This window comes from Gorilla gorilla, chromosome 2 (genome assembly GCF_029281585.2).
Source record: "Gorilla gorilla gorilla isolate KB3781 chromosome 2, NHGRI_mGorGor1-v2.1_pri, whole genome shotgun sequence".
Taxonomy (NCBI): Eukaryota; Metazoa; Chordata; class Mammalia; order Primates; family Hominidae; genus Gorilla; species Gorilla gorilla.
Genome location: NC_086017.1, coordinates 51350043 through 51371939, shown reverse-complemented (window position 1 = coordinate 51371939; position 21897 = coordinate 51350043). Strand labels below are relative to the sequence as shown.

Sequence of the window (21897 nt, the reverse complement as noted above, 5' to 3'; positions counted from 1 at the left end):
TTTTTCTTTAAAAGTTTGGTAGAATTCAACAGTGAAGCCATTAGGTCCTGGGCTTTTCTTTGATGGAAGACTTTTTACTATTTATTCAATCTTCTTGTTGATCTGTTCAGATTTTCTATTTTTTTTTTCTTTTTTTTGACAGTCTCACTCTGTCACCCAGGCTGGAGTGCAGTGGTGTGATCTCTGCTCACCACAACCTCCACCTCCTGGGTTCAAGTGATTCTCTTGCCTCAGCCTCCTAAGTAGCTGGCATTACAGGCATGCACCACCACACCTGGCTAATTTTTGTATTTTTATTAGAGATGTTGTTCCACCATATTGGCCAGGCTGGTTTTGAACTCCTGACCTCAGGTCATCTGCCTGCCTTGGCCTCCCAAAGTCCTGGGATTACAGGCATGAGCCACCATGCCTGGCCCAGATTTTCTTTTTCTTTATGATTTAGTCTTAGTAGGTTATATGTGTTTAGGAATACATCCTTTCTTCTCGGTTATTCAATTTTTTTGACATTTAATTGTTTAAAATAGCTCTTATGATTCTTTGTATTTCTGTTTAATGTCTTCTCTTTCATTTCTGATTTTATTTATTTGAGTCATCTCTTTTTTTTCTTAGTCTAAAGATTTCTCAATTTTTTTCAAAAATACAAGTTTTAGTTTATTTTAGTATTGCTTTTCTAGTTCTATTTCATTGTTTTCTTCTCTGATATTTTTAATTTTTCTGCTAAAATTGAGCTTAGCTTATTCTTCATTTTGTTTTTTTTTGAGACATAACATTAAGTTGTTTATTTGAGACCTTTCTTTTTGATGTAGGTACTTATTGTAATAAACTTTTTTCTCAGAACTGTTTTTGCTGTATCCTGTAAGTTTTAGAATTTTGTATCTCCATTTTCATTTGTCTCAATTTTTTTAAATTTCCCTTTTAATTTCTTTATTAACTCATTGGTTGTTCAGGAACATGTTGTTTTTCATGTATTTGTCAATTTTCCAAAATTACTCCTGTTGTTGATTTTTTAGTTTCATACCATCCTAGTTGGTAAAGGTACTTGTTATTATTTCAGTCTTCTTAAATTTGTGAATACTTGTGAAGACATGTCAAGACTTGTCCTCACGTATAATCTATCCTGAAGAATGTTCCATGTGTGCTTGAGAAGATTGTATATTTTGTTGCTGTTAGGTGGAATGTTCTGCATATGTCTGTTAGTTCATTGGTCTAAAGTGTTGTTCAAGACCAGTGTTTTCTTATTAATTTCTGTCTGGATGATTTTTCCATTGCTATAAGTGGGATAAGTCCCATACTATTCTTGTATTGCAGTCTGTCTCTCCATTTAGATCCTTTAGTATTTGCTTTATATAATTTTGGTGCTCTGATGTTGGGTGCATATATATTTACAGTTGTTATATCCTCTTGTTGAACTGACCCTTTTATCATCATATAACATCTTTCTTTATTGCTTTCTGTAGTTTTGGTTTAAAGTCTGTTTTGTTTTTTATAAATAGAAGTCTCTCTGCCCTCTTTTGGTTTCCCTTTGCATGGAATATCTTTTTCCATTCCTTCACTTTCAGTTTGTGTGTGTCCTTAAAAGTGAGGTGAGTATCTTGTAGGTGGCTTATAGTTGGGTCTAGTTTTGTGGGTTTTTGTTCTGTTGTTTGTTTGTTTAATTCATTCAATTACTCTATGTCTTTTTGTTGGAGAATTTAATCTGTTTACATTCAAGGTAATTATCAATAGGTAAGGACTTCTGTCATTTTATTATTTTCTGGTTGTTTTGTTTCTTTCTTCCTCTCTTGTCTTCCTTTGCAGTTTGATGGTTTTCTGTAGTGATATGCTTTGAATCTTTCCTGTTTTTGTTTTGTGTGTCTACTATACATTTTTATTTTGTGATTACCGTGAGACTTACATAGAACATCTTATAACAGTCTGTTTCAAGCTGCTAACTTCTTAACTTTGCATACAGCTTTACAATTTTATTGCCCTTCATTTTATGTTTTTGATATCAGAATTTACATCATTTTGTAATATGCATTTATTAACAGTTTATTTTAGCTATAGTCATTATTATTAGTTTTTTCCTTGGAACCCTCACGCTAGGAGTAAAACCACTTTACATGCCACATTTAGAGTTCTAAGGTATCCTGAATATGGCTTTGTATTACTTATACCATTGAGTTTTGTGATTTTATGTGTTTTATGTTATTAGTGGTTTTTTGTTTAACTTAACTCTCTTTAGCCAATCATGTAAGGCAGGCCTAGTGGTGATGAATTCCGTTAGCATTTGTTTGTCTGGGAAACTTTTTCTTTTTCATTTTGGAAAGACAATTTTGTTGGGTAAAATATTCTTGTTTGGCAGCGTTTTTTCCTTCAGCCCTTTGAATAAATCATCCCACTCTCTCTTGCCCTGCAGGAATTCTGTTAAGAAATCTACTGACATTGTATTGGGACTCCCTTGGATGTAATGTGTTTCTTGTTGCTGTCAGCATATTAGCATATTTTCTTCATCTTTGATTTTTCATAATTTGATTATGTGTCCTGGTGAACTCTTCTTTTTGTTAGCTTTGATTGGAGACCTCTGTGCTTCCTCTACCTGAATGTTGGCATCTATCCCTAAATTAAAAGAAGTTTTCAGCCATTAGTTCCTTTAAAAATACTTTGTTGTTGTTGTTTTTTTTCTATTTCTTCTTGAATTCGTCTTATGCATAGGTTAGGTCTCTTAATGGTATTCCATAATCCTTATAGGCTTTTGTCACTCTTATTTATTTATTTATTTATTTGCAGCTCTGATTGGATAATTTCAGATGTTCTATCTTCAAGTTCACTGATTCTTCAGTGTGAGGGGCCTATGTTGAAGCTTCCTGTTTGTATTTTTCAGTTCAGTATTGTCTCTAGTATTTCTGTTTATAAAATTTGACCCTTTCTTTAGGGTCTGTTGTTGGAGTTTTCTTAGTTTCTTTTGGATATATCATGATTTCCTGATTCTTTGTAATTCTTGTGTTCTTGCATTGGTGTTTGTGCAGTTGAGGAGATAGCCATCTTTTTAGGCTTTTAAGGTTTTTTTGTTTTTTTTTTTTTTTTGGCAGGTGTAGACCTTCACTCTTTCATTTAGCTTTTATTGTAGATGGGCCAGCTTTAATGGCCATGGGCAGGCTTTGGGCTCTCTAGATGGCTGGGCCGCTGCCTTTGCTCTCAATTTTGATGAGGCAGCTGACTGGGCTCTTCTATCCAGTGAGACCACTGGTTGATCTCTGGAAATACAGTTGGCCCATCACTGGGCTGGGCCACAGGAGTATATTCTTTGGCCAGATAGTTTTACTATTTGAGTTCAGTAGTTGAACAGGGTTGCAGGAGGGGCTGTGATCAGGATGCTAATTGGAATGGCTGGGAGCAGCTGCTATGCTCATTAGAAATTCACAGTTGAGATTTGTCTCTCTGTCTAGGCAGGCTCTTGAGGTGAGCTTTGAAGCTTGACTGAGTGCTGTTTAAAGTCCTGGGTATGATAGATAGAGCCTCTGCTCTTTGTGGAAATTTGCTGTGATGATCGTCTCGCTCCCTAGATGTGAGGCTTTGGGGCAAGGTATGAGGCTGGTCCTGGAGGCTGTGGAGGGATTTAAGCTAGGTAGAACTTTTGATCACTTCTGGAGTGACTGGCTCAGCTTTTCAAGTTGGATGGGCTATTAGCTGGTACCACTGATTGGGCACTACTGCTGTCAGGTACACAAAGCTAACACCATATCTATGTCCTGATTGCTTTCTACTACACCTCCTTTCTTTGTTTCTGCCTAATCCCAGTTGGTCTAGTGGGTAGCATTTTCCCCTGTGTTCCCCATGATGTAAGATAGGGGTGGACTTTCTGGAAAGTGCCACAGGATGCTAGAGAAGATGGTTGTCCACCTCTGGTTCTCTTCCCTCTGTAGAAACCCCAGTTCCTGGAGAATCCTCTCTTTGTGGCACTATGCTAACCTCTGGGAGGAGGAAAGGTAGTATAGTCAAAATAAGACCCTTTTGTCTTACCCTTTTCATGTGGAAAAGTTCCATAAACCACACAGGTGACTCAGGCTTATTCCCAATTTTGGAGGATTTCAACAGAGTGTTCATATCTGTGGATAGTTGCTGATAGAACTCTCTGTGGAACGTGCGGAAACCTAAGACCTCCTATTCTTCTATAGGAGGTCTATAGACTCCAACTAGACATTCTTGACACCCATTTTCTTTTTAATTCTAGTTATTCCTTGATATCCATTACTTTACATTGTCGTGATTCCTACTATATTATATTAGCACCTTTGCCTCCATTTCCTCTGTAAATCCTTGCCCCTGTTTGGGACTTACTCAACCCTCAGTCTTTGACTCTGTTTCTCTCTAAATTTGACTGTCCTTTGGGAAATTTTCTGTTCTCTCTGATCATCTTTTGCTTCTTTTTTTTTTTGGTTGTTGTCTTTTAGTTTTAACTGTTACCTAGTTTTTAGGGCTTAATCTCCCTTGAACATTGGCACTTTGAATGCCCCTTTGTTATATCAAACTCAGCATATCTTAAAAGTTAACTTAAAATTACCTAGAAAACTTAAAATTACCTAGAAACTCACTTCCCCGTTTCTTCTAGTGAGAGTATAGTGCCAGGAAAAGAGCAAGTGCTCAGTAAATTCTGCTATTAACCCAGTGAAGACAGCACATACTGCTTTATTTATCTTCCTGAAGCATTTCTCTAGTTTGTCCCAACCTGTTTTTTCTTAACTCTGCATTTTTAAATTTAAGTATATTTTATATGCAGTAAAAGGTACAAATCTTATATTTAGTTTTGAAAAATGCATGCACTGCTATAACCAACGCCCCATCAAAGTATAGAACATTTCTGTCACCCTAGAAAGTTCCATCTTCCCCTCTCCTAGAAATAACTTCTGTTCTGACCCCAATCAATAGAGACACGTTTTCTTTAGAACCTTAAATAAATGTGTTCATACAACTTATTTCATAGAATTCTTTAATTTTTGCAATCTGTCTGTCAGCATTTTTTTTGAGATTCATCTATGTTCTTGTAAAGTTCAGTGTTTGATATTTTTAGTTGCTAAGTGATATTCCACTGTATGATTATATCTTAATTTGTTTAGTCTCCTGTTGATGGACACCTGGGCTATTTCTAGTTTGGGGCTTTTTTTGTTTGCTTGTAATAGAGTCGTGCTCTATCACCCAGGCTGGAGTGCAGTGGCACAATCTCAGCTCACTACAACTTCTGCCTCCTGGGTTCAAACGATTCTCCTGCCTCAGCCTCCTAAGTCGCTGGGATTATAGGTGTGTGCCACCATGCCCAGCTAATTTTTTGTACTTTTAGTAGAGATGGGTTTTCACCATGTTGGTCAGGCTGGTCTCGAATTCCTGCCTCAAGTGATCTGCCCACCTCGGCCTCCCAAAGTGCTGGAATTACAGGTGTGAGCCATGGTGCCTGGCCGCAGTTTGGAGCTATTTTGAATAAAGCTGTAATTAATCTTTATGTGGACATATGTGTTCATTTTACTTGGATAAATACCTTGGAGTAAGATTTCTGGATAATATGGTAAATGTATATTTAGATTTATTTAAAAATGCCAACTGTTTTTCATCAGTAATATATGTGAGTCCTGGTTGCTGCACATCATTACTAACATTTTGTGTTAGTTTTTTAGATTATAATTATTTGTATGTATGTATGGTGATATCCCATTGTGATTTTAATCTGCATTTCCCTGATGATAGTGATATTGAACACTTTTCATATACTTATTGACTGTTATACCTTTTGTGAATTGGCTATTCACATATTTTACCCATTTTAAAAAATTGTATTATTTGTACTTTTATTACTGAGTTGTGGGAATTGTTTGTATATTCTGGATACAGGTTTTTGGACACACACATGCACATATACACACACATATATACACACATACATATATACATGTAGAAAAAGAGAAGAATGTTTTCTCCTATTCTTTGGCTTCCTTATTTATTATTTTTTAATATCTTTTGATTTGCAAAAGCTTTAATTTTTAATGAAGTCTAATTTATCCATTTTTTAAAGACCAGGGATTTTGGGATCCTAAGAAATCTTGCCTACCTAGTTGCAAAATCTTCTCTTACATTTTCTCCTAGAACCTTTATAATTTTAGCTTGTATGTTTAGATCTATCATTCCTCTGAAATTAGTGTTTGTATATTGTGTGAGGTAACGGTCAAGGATCTCTCTTTTCCCCCCATTTGGATACTCAGTTTTTCCTTACCCTTTTGTTGAAAAGGATTTTTTTTTTTGAAGAGTTCCTGACTGTGTAATTGTGGGTCTGTTTCTGGACTCTGGCATTAGAAATATCTGTATGAACTCATTTTTCTTAAAGAGATAGATACCTACTATCTCTGTTTACTGAATCAGTGACTCAGTAGCAATGAACACCCCGAATGCTCAGACTATGGACTCTAAGTACACATTCTCATTGAATGAAACCAGGGCTCCTTGGAGAAGTGTCTAATGCCCAGTCAGAAGCAGGAATTCTATAATATGAACTCAGGGCACATTATTATAGCAGAAGCAAGGATACTTTCAAGGAGCTCTTAGTGGCCAAAGATAGGACATATTGAGCATACAAATGAATAGTGATTGAAATCAATTGAAACCCATAATATATATTATTTAAAAATGCATTATGTTCACAATGATGCTACAAAATGAATGCATTAGTAACTTTTGGTAGTTTCTATCTTCCTCTACCCTTCCCACTTCACACCTTGGTTATCTTTGGTGGTTGCTAACACTCCAAAATCATTGTTCTGAAACTGGTAAATGACAGGAAAGAATAAACATTTATCTTGCTTTTCCTTTTCGAAATAACAACCCTTGAATCCATGGATCAATTTTAACATAACTAAGACAAATGGTATATCTTTCCAGATAAGATGCAACAGGAAATCCAAAGAACCCAGCCCCAGGTATTATTGCCAAAGGAATTGAACCTGAATTAAATCAAGTCTCTAGGTGCAATTACCAATTTATAGGACATGTAGGGATATAGGAACAGTTCCATGAGAAAATCTACAAGAAAACTGTTCTAATTTATCCAACAAATAAGTGGCATAAAAAATTGTAAGTAGAGGAAGGAGTATTAGAAATTAAAAGAGACTTAAGGTCCATGACCAAATGGAATTTATGGAGCTGCTTTGCATCCTGATTCATATAAACTAATTGTAAAAAAATAGTTTTGAGACAGTTGAGTATATAAAAAAACATTGATTTTTAAAAGTGGCAGTGGTATTGTAGTTAAAAATGAGTCTTTATCTGTTATACAGAATTATTTACAGGAGAAATAAGATGTGTTCTGGTATTTGCTTTAAAATGCTTTTCAAAAGACAGGTAAAATAGACACAATATTGATATTGTTGAAAAGGGTAATGAAGGTGCACTTTGCTGAACTGTCTCATGACTTTGTTTTCATAATAAAATATTTAAACATGAAAAACATGCATTTTGACCCTGAAGTGAAAGTTCTGGCTATGAAGAACACTGAAAATATGGCTGAGATCAGCTTCTTAAAATCATATTAATGGGTTTTGCTGGCGTTATCACTGTTGTGAAGAAATATTTTTATCTCATACTTCATTTCTAATCTTATCTGAGAACCTTCCCTTGGGAGCTGGTGACTTCAGTGTGTAAAATCAGAGCTTGGCATCTGTTGTCTGTTTTTTACACAGTAGACTGGAAATACTTTCTGTCCCAGCAGGGATTTGATTGCATTCATTCTTTGCACTCCTTCCTTGAAGACTGAATGAAGTTCAAGAAGAACATTGATGCCCACTAACTGTTTACTCTGAAGTAAGCAGTATGTAGATGGGTGCTCTGGGACCCACCTCTGCCTCCTAAAGAACCATATCCTTCTTTGCTGCTCACAGAGCTGGACTCCACCAGTACTTACCCCTTTTACCTTTGACCATCTGTGTGACATGTCACAAAGTCATCAGGAACCCCCAAATGAAAAACCTGTTGTCTTGCAGCATATGTTTACCAAATACTATGTTTTCAAGCCCTTCTATCTACAGCTCATAGATGCCAAGTGCTGATTCATAGCCTGTACATGGGTGACGCATTGTAACTCTAAGGAGAATGCCTGGTGGTGCAGTGCACATGCTGTAATAATTGTTTTTCTGCACTATGTATCATTGATGATATGGGTTATCAGACCTTGTCATTTGATAAGGAAATTTTGACAGTAATTCATTCTACTTTCAAGTTTGTTTATTTTCAGCCTTGAAACTCAGTTTTGTTTTTGTTTTTATAAGCATCTTGGCAGTTGTGTGAGACTTATGCCTTTTTTTGGCCACAGGAGGTATAACTTTGATGCGTCTGTCATTCTATGTCACTTCCTTTAGTGACAAAATTAGTTCACTTTTGTAATCTGATAATTTTGTGATAATTTCGCATTTGTCAGGAAGACTGTATTGTTTTGCTGGAAGTGACAAGGTGCACTGTATAGAAGAGATGCCAAAACTTACATGGCTGTGCTTAGCTGAGTTTCCATTCAATTGATGATCTGGAGTAGGGACAAATAGATTGCAGGTCCAGTAAAATATAGCTTTTAATACACATCAGACTTCCGTGTCATGCTTTTCCCCCATCTGCGTGTTTAAAATATTTATCTTTGAAAATTCACTTTTTTTTTTTTAGAACATCTGAATTTATGCTCTACTGATTCCAAAGTTCTCATTCATCATTTAGGTTTATAACATTATTTCATGTTGTAATTTCACTTTTGTTGTATTTCAATTCAAAGGGTAACACTATATAATAGGATAAAAATGTCAATTTAATGTAAACAATAACACCCCCAAAATGTGAAAATGTATTTATTGTAACAGACTATATCAAACTAAACATCAGTAAAGACCAACCACACTGTTAATATGAGGTTTGCAGAGACAAATGGATGGCACCTGGTAATTTCTAAATTTCAAATTTCTTATAATTTATCTTACATTTTTGGACTGCGTTATTGAAACCACCCAGTTGCTAGATAGAGCAGACCACTGGGTTCACTGTGGCCCTTGATCATGCACTAAAGAAAACTGCCTTCAAACAAGAATCTGGGGACAGTTGTTTTCCTTCAGTGCCAGGGAGTCCTCAGACCCTGTGAAGCCTGCCCATGTAGGATGGTGTTTCTCAAGCTGTGGTTTGGAACCTTTGCATCAAAATCACTTGGGGAACTTCTTTAACAAGTATTTTCCTAAGACACTCTCTGGGAGTGAGGCCTGGAAACCTGCATTTTAAACAACTTTCCTCAGTGAATCTGATGAGAGTATAGTTTAAGTATTGCTTAGGGTTTATGCAACATAGAGCCAGAATGCCTCTCTTTTTGGTTTATATGACACATTTGTGTACTTAATGATGAGGTTTTTTTCTTTTCCTTTTTTACCCTCAGGACTTGTCAGTCACATCTGTAACCTGCTCACTGAAACTGCCACACTGTGCTTGGATGTGGATTATAAAAACAACAATGAGATGGCAGCTACGCTGCTCTTTTCCCTGCTTGATATTTTGCACAGCATGCTGACCTATACTTCCGGTATTGTACGGCTGGCTTTGCAGGTAGAGGATCTGTTTTCCTGTGTCTTGAGCAGCCCTACTCCATTTCATGCTTCCCTTTCATTCTCTTCTTTCTTATCTTCCTCTATTGTGTCTTTACTTATTTAAAAGAATGTATAATTCTATAGAGAGTGTCTTCTGAAGAGTCATCTTTGGGTGACCAATGTCAAGAACAGAGAATTTGATCAAAATCTTCAGGGAAGGAAGGAGAGGCCTACTACTAAGCAAAGACTTAGCAAGCATTAGTTGGGAAACCACTCCTGACCAAGGAGAGCATTTGCCTTAGGCACATCCTAGGTTGGCCAAGTAGTTTGCAGCTTTTCATGTCCTGAGGTGGCTCTCCAGTTCCCCCTCAGCAGGATAGGTCAGCTTTCTAGGAATAATGGATTGAGGGTTTGTGTACATACACATGCATGTGTGTGTTTGTAGACACATATACATACCTATGTAACTCATAAGCTCACTTTCTTTCCCTTATGACTGACACCATCGACTTGTGAGATGGTTTTGAGGAATAGAGGTGTATTCAGTGGCTATGGAAAAAGCCAATTAGCCATAAACTAACCTGTATTTACTTAGCATCATGCTGTAAGGCAGGAAGCAGGTGTGGTTTTATAGAGTACTTTCCTATGCCTGTTTTATTTAATGCTCTGTCTAACCGATGGAGTCATCTGATATTTAGATCAAGTGAAAGTGACAGGGCCAAGGTGAATTTATTGTTATATTTAAAATCCTGATACAATTGCAAGAGATGTATATCAAATGGCAGTATCCAAGCTTGGATAGACGCAGAAGCTAAAATTGAAACCAAACTGTTTTGATACCTTGCCAAAGTCACAGTAGCAGAGCCAAGAATGACTCCCTAGACCCCAGGATAGCCTCTGTTATTCATCATTATGATAAATGATATCTTTTATCCACGGTTAAGCTGGTCAAGTATTTAGCTTGTCTAATATGATTTAATAAATCCAAGATCCCCTCAACAAATATTATTAGTTACTAAGTATTAAACCCAAACTGTAAAGCCAGTAGATTAATTAAAAAGCCATGGCCTTTGAATTACCTAGCTGCTTTTATTAGCTCATTTATAATAATTCCAAATTAACAGTAAATAATTGTTACGTACTTAAATAATCCCTAATTATGTATTTCTCCTATCTTTTCCTCTCCATTCTAGTAAGTTTCTTTTCAGAAAACACAGTTTCTTATTTCAGTTTCCGTAGTGGTAGATTTTTGTAATTCTTTGAGATGTAGTTGATAGTTACTCTTACAGGATACCTTGATGACAATCTGTAAAAGATTTTCTTGTAAATTGTAGACAGAAAAAGGATCAGAAGTTAAAAATCTTCAGAATAATAGAAATTCTTTTTTTTACTACAAGTGATTAGGTAGATATTCAGGGGTGTTTTAAAAGGAAACTCCTTAAAACAAAATATTTTTGAATTTTCTATTTCCAACTTGCTGGTTTCCCAGTAGATCACTGTTTTTTTTATTGTTTTCATAACCTTGAACACCAGTGTACATTTTACTGCTACCATCTTTCTAAATCATCCCTCATAATATCTGCCATGTATTGCTTTTGGCCTTGACCACTGACTTTGATCTCCATGACACCTGGTGTCAATATGAAGGAGGAGGAGTCCTTGAGGCTGAATTAGGTGAAAGAGTTGGGAAAAGAAATGGAATGTGAATCAAAGACATATCTGCCTTGAAACACTGAGCCATAAGTACTTTCCAAAACCCTAAGTCACCCCTTCCATTTATAGACATACTTCTCACACTGGGGATTCTTCTGCACTTGAAACCTGTATCTATTTCTAATAGGAGCTTCTTAAAAGTAGAAGAATTGAGAGAGGCCAGTGCTTAAAATTATAATAATGCTTAGATTCACAAAGCACTTTTCCAGGGAGGAGAGTGGTATGATGCAAGTACGTGTATGGGGGAGCAAAGGCAGGCACGTGTCAGAATCTCCATCAGAAGTTCAGTCCCTACCCACTACCTTCCCCATGATTTAAAACTGGTCCCTGTTCACCTCTGAATGTTATGTGTGAAAGATAATGGAGGCAGAGACAAAGTGCCTGAGACTCACTGGTGTGGTGGGGACATGTGGGTTGTGCAGGCTGGAATGCCTTAGATTCAAATCCCAGACACACCGCTATACCACTCCCCACCTCTATAACCTCGGGCAAGTTACTGCACCTGAGTATCAGTTTCCTCATCTGGAAAGTAGATGTGGTCACCACTCTGCTGGGTGGTTGTGAGACTTCAATGGGAGAATAAAATATATATAATTATGTATAGATGTAAAGTGGCATACATATACCTGGCCCAGTGAAGGTGACCAATAAGTGGTTACTGTATCATGAACAGCAACAAGAAGACAGGTGCTTCCTTTTTTGTTTACAGGGGGCCTCCTGTGGGCCATGACTTTCTCATTTCTACATCCTGGTGCATGGAAGAGTGCTCAGTTCATATTTACTGACTAACTCCTAGCAGGCTTATGAGTTGTTTTGTACTTAGGAGCCTAGCATAGGGCTAGGCACCTGTAATTTCAGCAGGAATCAAGGGAGAAAGGGTGTTAGCTCTCAGGAAGCTTACAGTTTAATAGGGAAGACTGTCAACATACAAGTAATGAAGCAAATCTTCATCTTATTGCATGTGTGAAAATGCAGCAATTGAAAGGTATTACATGCTGCAGAATGAATAATGAGGCAGGGGACCAAACCCAATTTTGAGATTAGGGAGGGCTTTTCTAGGGAAGACAAATATTTATTATTCTAATTCAGGTCACCTGACTTTCCAATCTGGGCCTTGTTTATCCTTTCTGAGGTGGTATGGGGAAGCTTGTTACCTCATCCTCTTGATAGTAGGACCATTAAACTGCTGTTGATTTGCAGATGTGTCAGTATTGTTGAAAGACTGTAATGTGGCTACTGAGTCTTTCTTAGTCCCACATACACATAAAGGCTATGCGCAGTTGGGGGCTATTTTAGGGGGCTGTCTGTTTTTAACATCTCTTGTAATTATCCAACTTGATTCCTTCACGGCCTTCCCCTTGTTGGCCTTCACTATAAACTACCCTCTGCCTGGTTGTTGAATGCGGATGAGATTTTTCTGTCATAGCCCATAGTCCTGATAGTTTCTCCCTTCCTTTGAAAACTTCAGTGACATCTCATTATCTATAACTTACTGACTCCTTGCTGAGACATTCAAAGGCTTATACAGTCGAGCCCCAGGGTACCTTTCCAGCTCATCTGCCTGACCTCCATGCTGCCCATACCCCAATCAGACAGTTGCACTGCCATCTTGTAAGTGGATGCTGTGCTTTGTCACTCCTGTGCCTTTCTTCATGAAATTTCCACATGTGAAATATTTGTACTCCATATGACTCCTAGTAGACCCCATCCCCACCATCCAAGTGATGAAGTCAATTGTGACATTATCCTACTTCCCTCCTTAACCTAAACTTTATTTCTACCTCTATTATAGCAGTTTTCATATTCTGCCTTAGCACAGTTATTTGGAACTTGTCATCCTTTTAGTTAAACCATGAGATCCTAGATAATGGGGACTGAATCATATTCATCTTTGCATTGTGAATGTGCAACATGATCGTGTTTGGGGAGCACAGTAAGTGTTGAATTGAATTGATCCGAACCACACCATTGACAGTTATGCTCCACTGTGTGCTAAAACCTGCTGGAGATACAACGACAGGAACTGGGCTGGGCATGGTGACTCATGCTTGTAATTCCAGCCCTTTGGGAGAGGCCCAGGTGGGCAGATCACATGTGGTCAGGAGTTCAAGACCAGCCTGGCCAACATGGTGAAATCTTGTCTCTACTAAAAATAAAATAAATAAATAAATAAATTAGCCGGGTGTGGTGGCACACACCTGTAGTCCTAGCTACTCGGGAGGCTGAAGCAGGAGAATCATTTGAACCTGGGAGGTGGAGGTTTCAGTGAACCGAGATCACGCCACTGCACTCCAGCCTGGGTGACAGAGCGAGACTCCATCTCAAAAAATAAAAATAAAGGCTGGGCGTGGTGGCTGACACCGGTAATCCCAGCACTTTGGGAGGCTGAGGCAGGCAGATCATGAGGTCTGGAGTTTGAGAGCAGCCTGGCCAACATGGTGAAACCCCATCTCTATTAAAAATATAAAAATTAGCCAGTCATGCTTGCGGGGACCCGTAATCCCAGCCACTTGGGAGGCTGAGGCAGGGGAATTGCTTGAACCCAGGAGGCAGAAGTTGCAGTAAGCCGAGATCATGCCACTGCACTCCAGCCTGGATGAAAGAGAGAGACTGCATCTCAAAAAGATAAATAAGACAGGAACTACTTGAGAAAGTAACTGTCTCTTGTTCTTTATAGATGCCTTACTTCTGTGTATATTTAGCAGACCTCTGTTGATTACCTACTTCTGTGTGCTAGATTTGTGTAGCAATGCTAGATGTAAGAGAACTGTATTATACCTGGCCTTTTTTTTTAATACTAAGAAGCTGTATTCTGTTATCTCACTTTAGGTAATGCTGTATTGCTATTTAATGTTAAATATGGCCCAGAAATTGACAGGCCACCCGCCTCGGCCTCCCAACGTGCTGGAATTACAAGCATGAGCCACCATGCCCAGCTCAGTTCCTGTCTTATATCTCCAGCAGGTTTTAGCACACACTAGAGCATAAGTGTCAATGGTGTGGCTCAGATCAATTCAACACTTACTGTGCTCTCCAAACACCATCATGTTGCACGTTCGCAATGTAAAGATGAATATGATTCAGTCCCCATCCTCTAGGATCTCATGGTTTAACTAAAGGGTGACAAGTTCCAAAGGAATGTCACCTTCTTTAGTTTGGTATGTTTAAGGCTACTAAATGTATATTTCTACCTAAAGTTCTTCTTTGAAATCAATATTCATATACCTAGCAGCTTGCTCAATAGGACCTCTAGAATGCCCCATAGACCAAAGCTGAACTCAGCATCTACCTCCCAAATCCATTTCCCTGCCAGCAAGCCCTGCCCCACTCACCCTGCCACGCAAACCAGAAACCTGGAGGCATTCTTAAAATTTTCCTCTTTTTTTATATCCCACATCTAATCTGTCACCAAATCATGTAGGTTTTACCATAAACATCTAACACATCCAATTGCCTCTCTCAAACCCTGCTGGTATCACCGTAGCCCAGGCTAGCATCCTCTCTCGCCTGGGTTATAACAGCTAGGGGATTGCTAGGAGTGGGGTGAGTTCACACACAGCAATGACAAAAGGGAGTGGTTCTGGAAAGGGGTCAGTGGGACCAGAAGCAAAGTCAGAGGACCTGGATGGAGCAGACAGTCATGATGTTGTGACAGGGACACGGGCCCTGTACAAGATGCACACAAAGGGTGGCAAATCCAGGAGTTAGGAGGCTGACATGAGGGAGTCTGATGTTGGGAAATTGGAGAGAGGCTGAGAGGCAAGGCAGGCCTGGGCCTTTGCATTTGATTCTGGGGGCTTCAGTGTTTATTGCTGCATCCAGGCAGGTGTCCTTTTGTTGCACAGAGCTTCCTTTGTGGGCCAGTACTTTTGTGGGGAGAGTGGAATTTCTGCTGTCTGTCTTTTGTGCCACCTCTCTGTTGTGCAAAGCTGTAGCCTTCTCTTTCTTCTGGAACTCTTGGCAACTTTGCAAGGAGGTGGCCACATGAATACTGGTAGGCTGGGTCGATGTTTCTTGGCGACTATGACGTATGACTATGCAGATCTCGGAGGATCTGGAGGACCATGGGACATCCTGGTGGAAAAAGTCCTACAGTGTTTCTTGTGCTGTGGCCCCGTTCGCTTGCTTGTGTGTGTTTGGAAAGGAGGCACCATACCCCTCACTGCTGCCTCATTGCTGATTTGCAAGACTGCCTTATCTCTCCCAGGAGGAAATCAGTCTGCTCTAAGGGATAATGTGGTAATGTGGAAAGGCTAATATTCCATGTCAGATAATGTTTCAGAGGGCAAGGGATCAACGGCCAAGATTCAGAAGGGTTCAGACCTCTTGGATAGTGCTGCACATTTGTTTCCTGAAAGGAAATTCTCCATTTCCGATAAAGTCAGTCAGGGAAGTGAGAGAGAAGCTCCAAGCTAATGATGACCCTTGTTCTCCTTATCTGTTGAGATGCGCAAGTTGTTAAAAACAGGTGTCCGATTTTCGGTCAAGTTCTTCTGAACCAAAGAAAACAGGCAACTGAAATTCTGTCCATAGGCCAGAAGTGCAGAAGGAAACTAGGCATTTATGAGAAGGGTCCTGGAGTCCAGGTTAATGACTCAAGGCAGGGCAGCCTGTGGCCTGCTCTGTTGGCTCTGGCAAAGGTCATTATTGAAAAGTGGTTTTGTTTCTTCTGAGTAAACGTAAAAACAGAGAGGAAGGGAGTCTACATATTATAGCAAATGCAAAAAATAATCCATACCATTTTTCAATATAAAATTATTCATCTCTATGATAGAAATCTCCTTTGGAATTAGACAGTTCTATAAAACCCCTGCGAGAAGACACACAATGTAAAAACCACTCACTCATTTATTTTCATTGCCATTTAAGTCTAAACATTCATAGGAATATCTACCTGTATTTGAAGCCTATTCATGCAGTGATATGTTGGACAAATATTTTAGATGTTATTTGAGCATATGTATGCATATAGAGAAGGAAAGCATAGCAGAATGCACTTGGTATGTATCATGTGCATAAATGTGCTCAGAGGAGATTAGCATTTGTGACTTGGAGTCAGCCTGGGTTTGGTCCTCTGGCTTTGTCACTCCTTATCTGTGAGGTGTTAGACAAACTACCCAGCTTCTCTAAAGTTCAGTTTTCTTCAGCACCTAGTTTCAGGATGGTTAAGATAAAGCACTTTTGGCTGGGCGCGGTGGCTAACATCTGCAATGCCAGCATTTTGGGAGGCTGTGATGGGTGGATCACGTGAGGTCAGGAGTTAGAGACCTGCCTGGCCAACATGGCAAAACCCCATCTCTACTAAAAATACAAAAACTAGCGAGGCGTGGTGGCAAGAGCCTGTAATCTTAGCTACTCAGGAGGCTGAGTCAGGAGAATCGCTTGAACCCAGGAGGCAGAGGTTGCAGTGAGCTGAGATTGTGCCACTGCACGACAGCCTGGGTGACAGAGCGAGACTCCAACTCAAAAAGAAAAAAAAGATTAAGCGCTTCCTCACTGCAATATATGGGACATCACCATTATTCCTCCATTAGCAACCTTTGTAATTGCTTTATCTATGTGCTGTCCAGGTCAGCCTCTGTAGCCTGAGCTGGCGGCAGTGGCAATATCTACACTCCTTGTTATGTCATAACAAAGCACAGTATCTCTTCTGGGGCCTCCATCTATTCCATCCTTGGGAACCGAGGTAGAATGCTTCCTCAGCCCCTTGTGTCTGCCCGATGGAGTGGTCCTGTTTCCTTTGGCCAAGCTGACTAATCACCAAGACCGTCTTTCATTTCTCTTCTCCCTGTTCCAGGCCCAGAAGTCTGGCTCAGGAGAGGACACTCAGGCTGCAGAAGACCTGCTGCTGCTCAACAGACCTCTGACAGACCTGATTAGCCTGCTCATTCCACTGGTAAGAGCTCACCTGTATGTCTTTTGGAGCATTACTGAAGTTGAAGTAATTTTATTTGAATTTCATGATCTCTTGAGTTTCTATGTTATTTTTATTCCCTTCAAAACTAGAGCCAAAAGAACTTTCAGAAGATTATTTGGCCTGGAAAACTAAATCTCTACTTTATTTTAAAACCAGGTGGCTTATTCATTTAAATAGATATTTAGGTAAGGCAAAATCTCAAATCTAATTACTTTCTTAACAAATGTGAGGTAAAAAATTCAACAAATGAATTCTAAGAGGAAAGAAGAAATTGCTATGGGAATCAATTTCTTTTCAGAAAGATATTTTAGAGTTTGACTTGGCATGCAGGACTTCCCCAGAAATGCAAAAGCACAGACACAGACCTAGGGCACACCCCCTCAATCTCAATAGAAATGGAATGAAATAAGCAAAATTAAATAAAAACAGGTAAGACTATACATGACCATTGAATATACAAAAAGAGCTCAACAGAAATTCAGAGTTTGGACATATTAAACAGTTTTAGCCTAGCACTTTGGGAAACCAAGGTGAGTGGATCATTTGAGTCAGGTGTTCGAGACCAGCCTGACCAGTATGGTGAAACCCCGTCTCTACTAAAAATACAAAAAAAATTAGCCAGGCGTGGTGGTGTGCACCTGTAATTCCAGCTACTCGGGAGGCTGAGTCAGGAGAATCACTTGAACCCAGAAGGCAGAGGTTGCAGTGAGCCAAGATCGTGCCACTTCACTCCAGCCTGGGTGAAAAAGCGAGACTCCATCTCAAAAAATAAAAAATTAAAAAAACTGTTTTAAACATATAATTTCACTGCCTACAAAACTTCCCAGTCTTTTAAAATCAAATTATTATTCCTAATTAATTTTAACTATATATTTTTGCCAATTAATTCTATCATCTTTTTTTTTTCTTTTCTTTTCTGATGAAGTCTTGCTCTCTTGCCCAGGCTGGAGTGAGGTGGCATGATCTCAGCTCACTGCAGCATCCGCCTACCAGGTTCAAGCAATTCTCCTGCCTCAGCCTCCCAAGTAGCTGGGATTACAGGTGCCTACCACCACGCCCAGCTAATTTTTGCATTTTTAGTAGAGACGGGGTTTCACCATATTGTCCAGGCCGGTCTCAAATTCCTGGCTTCAAGTGATCCACCCGCCTTGGCCTCCCAAATTGCTGGGATTACAGGTGTGAGCCACCACACCCGGCCTAATTTTATCATCTTTCTAGTTAAGAACATATAGTTGCCCTTTCTTAAATGGAATTTTTCTTTTTTATTTTTATTTTTTTATTATACTTTAAGTTCTAGGGTACATGTGCACAATATGCAGGTTTGTTACATATGTATACATGTGCCATGTTGGTGTGCTGCACCCATTAAGTCATCATTTACATTAGGTATATCTCCTAATGCTATCCCTCCCCCATCCCCTGACCCCATGACAGGCCCCGGTGTGTGGTGTTCCCCTTCCTGTGTCCAAGTGTTCTCATTGTTCAATTCCCATGTGAGAACATGTGGTGTTTGGTTTTTTGTCCCTGTGATAGTTTGCTGAGAATGATGGTTTCCAGCTTCATCCATGTCCCTACAAAGGACATGAACTCATCCTTTTTTATGGCTTCATGGTATTCCTTAAATGGAATTTTTCTGTGATATCCATGTTCCATGGAATTATAAGTTAGAAATTACATGGAAGATGAAATATAAGAAATAAAGTGAACAATAACAATAATAATGCAAGACAGTATTGCATGCAGAGTTCATGGGCATGGGCTCAATTTAGCTCTGCCACTTACCAGCTGTGTGACTTTGGACAAATATTAACTAACAATATTTGTTACTTAATTTATTGATGCCGCAGTTTCTTCACCTGTAAAATGAAGTTAGTAATGCTAATGAGATCATGAAGTTATTTTGAGGATTAAATGAACAGTACCTGGCATATAGTATGTGTTCAACAAATATAGCTATATAAAAATTGATACAGGCCAGGTGTGGTGGCTCATGCCTGTAATATTGGCACTTTGGGAGGTTGAGATGGGAGAATTGATTGGGTCCTGGCATTTGAGACTAGCCTAGGCAACATAGCAGGACTCCGTCTCTACAAAAATGTTTAAAATTTGGCCAGGTGTGGTGGTGCACACCTGTAGTTCTAGCTACTTGGGAGGCTGAGGCTTGAGGATTGCTTGAGCCCAGGAGTGTGAGGTGGCAGCCAGCAATGATGACACCACTGCACTCTAGCCTGGGCAAAAGAGTGAAAGAGTGAGACCCTGTCTCAAAAAAACGCAATTTCAGCACTGTTAACCAGTGCTGACAATGAGCTAGATTCTGTTAGTGCTTTACCTTTGATCTTACTTAGCCCTTCTTTCCTTCTGACATAGGCCCATCCTTGCCTTCCACATAAGTACCCCAAAGCTTACAAAGGATAAAAATACAAGAGAGCTCAGTGTCTGAACTGAGTGTACATTTTCCCTACCACCATTCTCCTTGGCCTCTGGATTAACTGCAAACACGTTAAACTCTTAACTTTATTCCATGTTTGGGAATAGTCTCACTGAAATACAATGTTTTGATTCGAAAGCCATTCTGTTTTGGCTGTTTTTAAGTTTTGGAGGTCTTCATGAATGGAAGATATTCTTAGCTCGAACATGGAGTCATTTCCAGATGCATTTTTCATAGTTTAAGATGTTCTGAATGGAGGCTACTTTTTGCCTTTTCATCCTAAGGATGATAGCCTTTTTGTCCATTTATGACAAACACATAAATGGACAAAAATGCTTGTAGACTTCACAAAGCATTTTTTTTTAGGAAGCACAAAATATTTTACACTTCTGTTTTATGTAGTTATATCTAATTACTTAGCAGAGTTAATTATGAAATAGAAATGATTATGTCTTCAAAATGTGAGGAACACCAACACAGAGTGGCTCTGATGAACCTGGGTTTGCTTACACTCCTTATAAGAGCTGCCCTGATTACACTGTTTAATTGCTGGGTTTGAGTGATTGGATTTAACTCTCAGTGGAAAGAGAGTAGATACTCCCATCTCCTCTCCTGGAGGAATCTGCTTCTTTCAGAATTGTTTGTTGAACAGGCGTCTATTCCAGATAATCTAATCTAACAACCCAAATGCTGTAGGCCCTAATGAAAAATCCCTGGATGGAGCAGTAGATGAAACTTGAAATGCAGACTTAATTCTCTACCCTGGAGTGGCCTAGGTGCTGCCTAGGGAGCTTTCTGGAGGTTCTGATGTAGATGAAGAGCAGAGAACCAGGAACTTGGAGCAGATAGATGGCTCTGTGTAGGCCACAGAGGTCTATTAAATACGGCAGTATGCATCTACTAAGTTCAAAATCAGAAGATTCCCCAGAAGGCTGACTTTAGGAATTCCAGTAATCAGGGAGGAAGGTGAGTATAGAACATTAAACGTGAAATGGTAGTTTTTGTTGGTATCTGAGGATTTTGCATTTAAATATTTATTAGCATGCTTTATGTATTCTTCTCTCACTATTCTTTTTCTGTTTTTTATAAAATTTAAACACAAGAGGGTACCACCTTGGGCTCTAAATTTAGGCTGACACCTTCCGTTTTTGATTCCTTGATATTACATTGAATCACATAAAATTGCCAATATCCGACCATTTGAGGCCTACAAAAGTAGCAGTTTCATTTGGTTCAACCTTATATTAGGAATATGACAATTTAATAGTCTGTACTACCAATAGTTCCTGAAATTCATGTAGCATTTTTTTTATACGTGGTACTATCCCCCAATTACTTGAATTGGAATATCATACGATTCTGGCCAGAGGTTGCCGGGAGCTGTGGATTTTGAGTCAGAAATCCAAGACTGAATATCTGGTTCTGCTGCTGCCCAGCTGTGTGATCTTGGATGGGGCACTCTTTGTCTCTGAACCTGAGGATTAAATGAGATGATACCTGGGAGAAATGATCAACTGTCATTTCTCGAAAATTTCCCCTTTGATCACATATTATGTCTGATTTTTAGCCTTATCCTCTGCTTGCTATGATTTGTTGGAATAGTCCCTCCTGCCCTCATAAAGTGCTTCTTTTGTCTCTCTCACCCAGCCAACCTCCGATGCTACCCCTCTGCTCAGTTTAGGATTCTTTACAAGACGATTCTTGGAACCTTCTTTATAGACATCCGCCCTTGTGTTTGTAAGTCCCTCCCAAAGGCCCCCTCTTGTTCCCTGCTTATTTCCAGATGTCTTCTGGTTCCTTACCTTGAATATTTACGTATGTAAAAGCACAGGGTCCAGTTTCCTTGAATACTATCCACTGCTTAGAGGTCTTCCCGCCTTTCTTCTGGAATTCTGCTGGAGCTGCAGCTTTCACTGTCCTGCTTAGAGCCCTGCAGCCCAATGGTGATGCCACCCAGTGTTCAGGGCAGGTGATTACCCAAAGAATAAAATTGTCCTCTGAGAGGTTTTTCTCAGCTCTTTGTGACACTGCGCTCCAGTTACTTGTAACTTGATCACAGTTAGGTTCTAGTATATTGGCTAGATGTATGCCTAATGTGTGTAGGCTGCATTATGTACAATATATACACATTTATCATTGGAACCATTAGGTATAAAAATGGCCTGTAACAAGAACACTGCCATATGTCTTCTCTGGGAAAGATTAACACACATTTATAGCTGTGTATAAAGTGAAGAAAAGTAGTAATAAGGCTATTGAGGACCTAAACT

The 21897-nt window shown here is 39.2% G+C and overlaps 1 protein-coding gene across 11 annotated transcripts in view; it reads left to right on the top strand.

Moving 5' to 3' along the window:
* The window catches only part of ULK4 (unc-51 like kinase 4), a 715846-nt gene that overhangs the window by 490986 nt on the left and 202963 nt on the right, over window positions 1-21897 (top strand). For 10 of the 11 annotated variants that reach the window (XM_055381350.2, XM_063703713.1, XM_055381348.2 and 7 more), the window contains 2 exons: window positions 9422-9588; window positions 17080-17178. In XM_055381350.2, the coding sequence (XP_055237325.2) occupies window positions 9422-9588; window positions 17080-17178 (266 nt within the window). Of the gene's footprint in view, window positions 1-9421; window positions 9589-17079; window positions 17179-21274; window positions 21365-21897 lie in introns of all 11 variants that reach the window. The other variant, XM_055381351.2, reaches the window with a different exon arrangement.